The sequence below is a fragment of the Elephantulus edwardii genome, unplaced genomic scaffold, assembly GCF_000299155.1.
Source record: "Elephantulus edwardii isolate Elephantulus edwardi_28Jun2011 unplaced genomic scaffold, EleEdw1.0 scaffold00236, whole genome shotgun sequence".
Lineage (NCBI taxonomy): Eukaryota > Metazoa > Chordata > Mammalia > Macroscelidea > Macroscelididae > Elephantulus > Elephantulus edwardii.
The window spans coordinates 3,118,861-3,126,820 of NW_006399986.1; the positions used below are offsets into that span (position 1 = coordinate 3,118,861).

At 47.0% G+C, this 7,960-nt stretch overlaps 1 protein-coding gene across 1 annotated transcript in view; it reads left to right on the top strand.

Moving 5' to 3' along the window:
- TSKS (testis-specific serine kinase substrate) overlaps window positions 1-2,683 on the top strand; it is a 19,612-nt gene extending 16,929 nt beyond the window's left edge. The window contains exons 9-11 of the mRNA XM_006898655.1: window positions 679-814; window positions 2,230-2,354; window positions 2,510-2,683. Coding sequence (XP_006898717.1) covers window positions 679-814; window positions 2,230-2,354; window positions 2,510-2,663 — 415 coding nt within the window. The 3' untranslated portion in view covers window positions 2,664-2,683. The remainder of the gene's footprint in view (window positions 1-678; window positions 815-2,229; window positions 2,355-2,509) is intronic.
- The last annotated feature ends 5,277 nt before the right edge of the window (window positions 2,684-7,960 follow it).

A 7,960-nucleotide genomic window follows, 5' to 3' on the forward strand; every position in this document is an offset into this window, starting at 1 on the left:
GGAGGATACTGCCCCTCCTTCTCCAGCAGAGCATCTGGTGGACTCAAACCACGTACCTCTGGGACTGCAGTGCAGCTTCTTGCCACTAGGCCACCAGAGCTCAAATTTTTAAAATTTTTATTTATTTTGTGTGTGTGTGTGTGTGTGTGTGTGTGTGTGTGTGTGTGTGTACCGTCAAATCAGATCTGACTGGTACAGGAGGAGATTGCCCTCCTTCTCCAGCAGAGCATCTGGTGAATTCAAACCACTCACCTCTGGGAAAATTTGAATAGGTGCATTTTTTTTAATTTTATTGTTTATTTTTGTGCGTGTACCGTCAAATCAGATCTGACTGGTACAGGAGGAGATTGCCCCTCCTTCTCCAGCAGAGCATCTGGTGGATTCGAACCATGCGCCTCTTGGATTGCAGTGCGCCTTCTTGCCACTAGGCCACCAGAGCTCCCCGAATAGGTGCATTTTTGACAGCCAAAAGCTGTTATGTGCCTTTTGGGAGTGGAGATTCCCATGGCTCTGTGAGAACTCAGGTTGGTTTGGGAATCAAAAGAAAGCTCACACATTGCCCTGAGCAATGTAGAATGATTTATGGGGGGCACATGTTGCCACTGGGATTTGAGTGGAGGTTGTGCGGGTGAGCATGGTGAGCTTCTTTTGACTGACCACCAACCGCCCCTTCCTCAGCCAGGGGCAGCAGTTGTCCACCGAGTCCCTACAGCAGCTGTTGGAGCGAGCGCTGACCCCACTGGTGGACGAGGTGAAGCAGAGGGGCCTGGCTCCTGCCTGCCCCAGTTGCCAGCGGTTACACAAGAAGATTCTGGTACTAGGACTTGTGGGACACCCTGCCCCGTTGTGCTTCTCTTCAGGCTAGCAGCAGGGCAAGGGGAATCCAAGGCAAAAGACTACTCCTGGTGTGGGCAGAAAGGGAAGGACAGAGCTGTGGGCAGCCACCATTAGAGCAGGACTTGGCAGTAATGTATGTTGCAAGCTGTTGGGTAAATAGGGACTTATTGGTCAGTCAATATAGAACCTTAGATGATGGACTCAAGCCTAAAGCATGATGGGGAAAATTAATTTGGTGCATTCGGAGACATAGGGGGCAGACAGTAGTTTGAATATCATGGAAGCTGGACCTGATTGCCTATAAAATGTAGGACATTATTGCATGGCCTCTTAGGAAACAGACTTGAGACCCACTCAGTGTAGGTCCCCATAACACTCTGGGAAAGGGGGCCCCAGCCCCTTGTGGGACTTTGTAACATCATTTCAAGCCCAGTTGCTAATGGGATTCAGGAAGTGTGGAGACTAAATTCGGCCTGAAGCGTGATTTAAGAGTTAAGTGACAGTTGATGCAGAATGGGGCAGAGCTACAGAATGAATGCAAGACACGCAGACCCAGAAACTGCGGACTCTTAATATGATAGAGATGCTAGTTTCACGCATAAAGAGAGGTGCAGTCTGGTAAATTATGGGAGATCACCATGTGAAGGGGTGCTGGGGCATAGATGTGCCAAACGATGGATGGCTCATGGGTGCAGTACATTTTGCATTAGGGTACAAGCCGGCCAACACAGAGTTGGTGCCTGATGGCATATAGGAAGCCTGTTCCTGGTGGTATTAGGAGCTATTCTCGGTTTTGTTTGTTGCGTTGTTTTTTGTTTTTGTTTTTTTTTAAATTCTTTTTTGTGTGTACCACCAAATCGGATCTGATTGGTACAGGAGGAGATTGTCCCTCCTTCTCCAGCACAGCATCTGGTGGATTCGAACCATGAACCTCTGGGATTGTAGTGTAGCTTCTTGCCACTAGGCCACCAGATCTCCCTTATTCTCGGTTCTGAAGCATGCTAGGACATAGAAGGCTAGTGCGTTGTGAGAGACAGGATATCAGTCTTACTCTGGAAGCATGATAAGATACAGAAGGATAGTCTTTGTGGGAGACGGGTGTCTTAATTCTTGAATCATGATAGGATATATGAGCTAGTGCATTGTAGAAGGCCACCGGTAACTCTCTGGAGCCATGATGGGACATGGAAGGCCAGTGCCTTGTGGGTTTATGTGAGTCAGCCTCAAACTTAAGGCATCATGAAACCCAAGTCCTGTGGGAAAGACTCTGGGTCCCTCAGGGGAAGAAGGTGGGCCCCACGGGCCCCTGCCCCATGCTCTCGGCGACCCAGCTCCCCCTCCACCCCCAGCCCGGTCAGGCAAGCCCAGCCGCGCCCACACTCCTCTCCCCAGGAGCTGGAGCGCCAGGCCTTGGCCAAACATGTCAGGGCAGAGGCCCTGAGCTCCACCCTTCGGCTGGCCCAAGACGAAGCCTTACGGGCCAAGAACTTGCTGCTGACGGACAAGATGAAGCCGGAGTGAGGAAGGAGGCTGAGGGCATGGGAGGAGGGTGAGATCTTTGGGAAAAGGGCCTGGGTTGCCTCCCCCTTTGTCCAGTCCCCACCCCCACCCCACCCCTGACCCCCAGCACCAAGAGTCAGCAGCGCCAACTCCCACCTCCTCGCTCCTGCAGGGAGAAGGTGGCCGCTCTGGATTACCTACACTTGAAGATGTGCTCCCTCCATGACCAACTCAGCAACCTACCACTTGAGGGGGCCACGGGGACAATCGGAGGAAGTAGTGGGGGGAGTCCTCCAAAACGGGGGGGCTCAGCCCCTGAACAATAAACCGGCCCCTCATGCTGGCATGAATTCCGTTTCCTTTTTTTGCCACTAAAGGATGCAAATGTTCAGTTAAAAATTCTTCAACATCAAGGGGAGCTCTGGTGGCCTAGTGGCAAGGAGCTGCAACTACAATCCCAGAGGCACGCATTTCGAATCCACCAGATGCTCTGCCGGGAAAAGGAGGGGCAATCTCCTCCTGTACCAGTCAGATCTGATTTGACGGTACACGCACACAAAAATAAAATAAAATTAAAAAAAAATTCTTCAACATCAACATGAGGCTGCAGTCGACGTGCACGCTATTAGCCGCCTTCAGCCAGCAAGCACGTGCCAAGAAGCCCTGTGGAGCAATAGTTAAGGGCTTGGCTGCCAATCCAAAGGTCAGCAGTTCGGATCTCCCCAGTGGGTCTGTGGAAGAAAGACGTGACAATCTTCCCATAAGGATTGCATCCCGGAAGACGCTATGGAGCAATTCTGCTCTGTTGCTTCGGGTCACTGTTAATTGAAACTGACCTAGCAAATTGCCTGAGTTTCCAGAGAAATACTAGTGGTGGTACAGTTCTTTGCAAAGAATGCAGGGATAGAAACGAGGTTCGCTGGTGCAGTTTGGACCTGTCAAGCCAATATATTTTTTTATTTTATTTTAATGAATGTTAACAGAGACTCAGGGTTTCCAGTCATTCACTGCTGCACTTTTCTCACTGCCCACCCCCGTCCCCCTAACAAGCCAATATTTTTAAGAGTGATTTCAACTAGGTAGGCAGTTACAAATTTGCTAAATTTTCAAATTTCCAAGAAAATGGTTGTGTAAAATATTACCTCTGAAACATACCACCGTAGGACCTCATAAATGTATTATCTCCAAACAACAAATGCTGGTGAGGTTATGGAAAAATTAGAACCCTTATTCCTTGTTGGTGGGAATATAAAATAGTGCAACCACTATGGACGGCAGTATGGCGCTTTCTCAAAAAGTTGCAAATAGAAATACCATTTGACCCAACAATTGCACTACTGAGAATATATCCTAAAGAAACCATAACTGCCACCCAAGCAGATATATGCACACCCAAGCTTATCGCGACTTTGTTCACAGTAGCAGAGAGTTGGAAACAACCCAAGTGTCCATCAACAAACAAACGGATATAAGAAGCTGTGGTATATTCACAAAATGGAATACTATGCAGCACTGAAAAACAAGGAACTCATGAAATATTATACAAAATGGTTGACCCTGGAGGACATGATGCTGAGTGGAATATTTCAGTCACAAAGGGACAAAAACTGCATAGTGCCACTGTTATAAAACAGGACTGACATAGAAGGTGGGGAAAATCTAAGAAAAGAGGGAATAAGTAATGTACACTGCATTGAAACAGATGAGGGACAGAACTGTTTGAAAAGAATGTATTAGTAGGTATTATTTTCATGACAAGAGTCCAGAATGAGAGCTTCATGGGAGAATGGACTGGGGGTGGGGATTGTATAAAAATGAAAGTTGGTTGGTTGGTTGGTTGTGTTTTTTTCAAAGAAAAACCAACTAGGGGGAGGGGTGGGCAGGAAGGAAAATGTGCAACAATGAATGAATGAATGAAAATCCAAAGTCTCTATAAACATTCATTAAAATTTAAATTAAAAAAATGTATTATGCTGTCCAAAGGCTAGGAGCCTAGGAGTGCCTTGCCCAGGTGATTCTCATTCAGGGTCCTTGTAAGGTTATGTCCAAGAAGTGTGCTGCAAGGGGAGCTCTGGTGGCCTAGTGGCAAGAAGCTGCAACTACAATCCCAGAGGTGCACGGTTCGAATCCACCAGATGCTCTGCCGGGGAAGGAGGGGCAATCTCCTCCTGTACCAGTCAGATCTGATTTGACGGTATACGCACACAAAAATAATAAAGTAAAATAAAAAGATTTTTAAAAAAATTAAAAAAAAAGTGTGTTGCAGCTGTGGTCTCATGTGAAGGCTCGATCGAGGCTGGCGGATGCACTTGCAACATGCCTTGTTCACATGGCTCTTGGCTGGGAGGCTCCTCCTTACCATGTAAGGAATGTGGACTCTCCACAGTATTGATTATTACATGGTGGTTGGCTTCCTGCAGAGCAAGCCACCTGAGAAATTGCAAGCAAGGGGCCATACACTTCATTTCACAGCCTCGTGGTAAAAGGTTTAATGGTTAATTAACACTGGAAAGAGGCTTTAGTCTCTCCAGTCACATAGCTCTTATTCTCCCTTACTGTCATTTATACATATATAGGAGCCAAGCTGACTATAGTCATTAGAAATGATTCACGGCGAGCTCTGGTGGCTTAGTGTCAAGAAGCTGCACTGCAATCCCAGACATGAGCAGTTCGAATCCACTAGATGCTCAGCTGGAGAAGGAGGGACAATCTCTTCCTGTACCAGTGAGATCCGATTTGACGGTACACACACACACACACACACACACACACACACACACACGAAATGAGTCACTAGGTCCAAACCACCCAGAGGGCGGGTTTTGAAGAATCTGTGAGCATATTTTGACATAATGTTAAAATATATAAACCATAATTTGTGGCTAACAGTGGCTTTAGAGGAGGGAATGAAAGTAGATCGGGGTTTACTTTTTGAAGCAGAATAGCTAGATTGTTGAGTTCTAGGAGAGCTTTGGTGTAGTCTGTAGGGCACTGCCCTGCTAACTCAAAAGCCAGTCAATGCTTCTCTGGTTCAAATCCACCACGAACTCTGCAGCAGAAAGATGGGCAATCTCCTCTTACGTGATTTGTTGTTGTTTTTATGTGCTGTCGAGTCGGCTGCACATCCATACTGAAGACTATAGTCCTTGACCTTCTGCAGCAAGTGCTCCAGGTCCTCTGCAGTTTCAGGAAGGAAGGTTGTGTCATCTGCCTATCAGGAAGCTCCAATCCCGATGCCACATTCCTCCTCATAAAGCCCAGCCTCCCTAATGATCTGGTCCACATTATAGATTGAAAAGGACGCCTCCCTGATGCATTCCTTTCCTGATTTTGAATGATTCCGTGTCTCCTTGTTCTGACAGCCTTGAAAATCCAACAAAGCATCAGTTATGAGTTAGTTTTGACTTGAGAGCAGTGCATTTGAGATTCTTTCCCGCTTTGCTTTCTGACAGCTCACACTTTTGCTCGCCGGAACACTCTTACGTGACGCTTGTGGGAGGTCTGGAGTCCTGATGTGGAAGCACTTTTGTTTATTAAAGTTATAAAAGGCCCCGGTTTCCCACTAGTGAGCCAGGGCTCACCCTGTAAATCAGCCCCGTGAACTTAGTGCTAGTCTTTGGTCTCTCACCCTCCTCCATTATTTGGAAGCTCATTTAGAGTTAATGGTCCGTGTTGAGACAGAATTGATGCTGAGTGAACACCTACTTCCTGTCTGGTGATAATTTGGAAATGAACAGCAGTGATAGTTGCACAACATAGTGGACGTAATTTGTGCTACTGAACTGTACATGTGAGAGAGATTGAAATGGCTCTTCATCACATGTCTACATTGTTGTTGTTGTTGTGTGCTGTCGAATCGACTCAGACCCACAGCACCCGTATAAATAACAGTTCAGAGCCATGCCCTATCCTGAGCCAACCTCACCGTCTCCACCACACTTGGCCCCGTTGCCACAGTCACTGATTCAATCCATCTCACCCGGGGTCTTCCTCTCCTGTACTGACCCTCCACCCTTCCAAGCGTGATGTCTTCCTCCGAGGACTGGTCCCTGGTCGACATCATTACTTACATGTATTTTGGGGGACACAATTCCATCCATGCTAGTTATCTATTGCTGGAGGAGGGTGGAAATGACTCCAGAACTTAATCATTCAAAACAGCAAACGTCTATTATTTAACACAGTTTCTAGAGTCAAGAACCAAAACAGTGGGTTAGCGGCGTGGTTCCTGTTCAGTTTCCCACATGGGTCAGGAAGGCAGGCAGGATGCAGTCCTCTCAGGCTTCATGGGGCTTGGAGCCTCTGCTTCCATGGTGACTGAAGGTTTCAGCTCATCACACGGGCCTCTCTCCATGGGCTGCTTGAGTGCCCTCAAGGGTTGGGTGTTCAAGAATGAGCTTGCATTGCAATGAATTACTTAATAAAGCCTTTCTAAAGGGAGCACTCATGTGGCTTAGTGGCAAGAGGCTGTGCTGCAATCCCAAAGGCACACGGTTCGAATCTACCAGATACTCCATGGGAGAAGGATGGGCAATCTCCTCCCACATGATTAACTGCCTCTGAAAACTCACTGGAAGGTCATCTATGCGTCGGCTCAGACCCAACAATTCACAGCAATGACAGCCATAGTAAGGGAGCTCTGGCGGCTTAGTGGAAAGGAATTACCTTGGCTGTAAACCCAGAGGTACACAGTTCGAATCCACTAGCTGCTCTGAAAGAGAAAGATGGGCAATCTCCTCCCATACAATTTACTTCCTCTGAAACCCTGGTAGAAGGTCAGCTGTGGCTTGGTTCTGACTTCATGGCACACAACAAGAAGCCAAAGTGTTTGTAACCTCCTCTAATTGACTGGATGGGAATATGCAAATGAGATGCTAGTGGCCCACCAAGGAGATTGGGTAGTTTGTAATAATGTTAATAAAGTGTCATGGTGCCTTTGTGTGGATGGGCTATGCAAATAAGGTGGATGGGACCTGAGGATGGTATTGGTCAGTTTTGTCATCCCACTATGTTTGAATAGAGCCTTCCCAGGGGGAAACAAGGGCACCTGACTGCCACCAAGAAGAAATGACAGGAGTGGAACACCTCTTTAGGACCTGTGGTCCGGTCCCTGTGCTGTGAACTCCCAGATCTAGGACACCAGAGAGAGCATAAGATAAGAAAGTAGAGGCTGAATGCTCACCCATGTTTTTTGTGGCTTTGTTCACAATATCAAAGAGTTGGAAACAATACAAGTGCCCATCAACAAATGAATGGATAGAGAAGCTCTGGTATAGTCACACAATGGAATACTAAGCAGCATTGAAAAACAAGGAACTCATAAATTATTATGGAAAATGGGTGACCCTAGAGGACATTATGTTAAATGAAATATCTCAGTCACAAAAGGACAAATACTGCATGGTGCCACTGTTGTAAAGTGGGACTGACATTGGTGCTGGGGAGGAAACTAAGAGGGGATAATAATGTATACTGCACTGAAACAGGTGAGGGAGCGAACTGTTAGGAGGAATATATGATTAGTTATGATTGTCATGACAAGAGTCCAGAATGAAAGCTGCGTAGTGGAGTGGACTGGGTGGGGGGAAATAGTGTGTAACAGTGAAAGAGTTTTTGGGGGGTG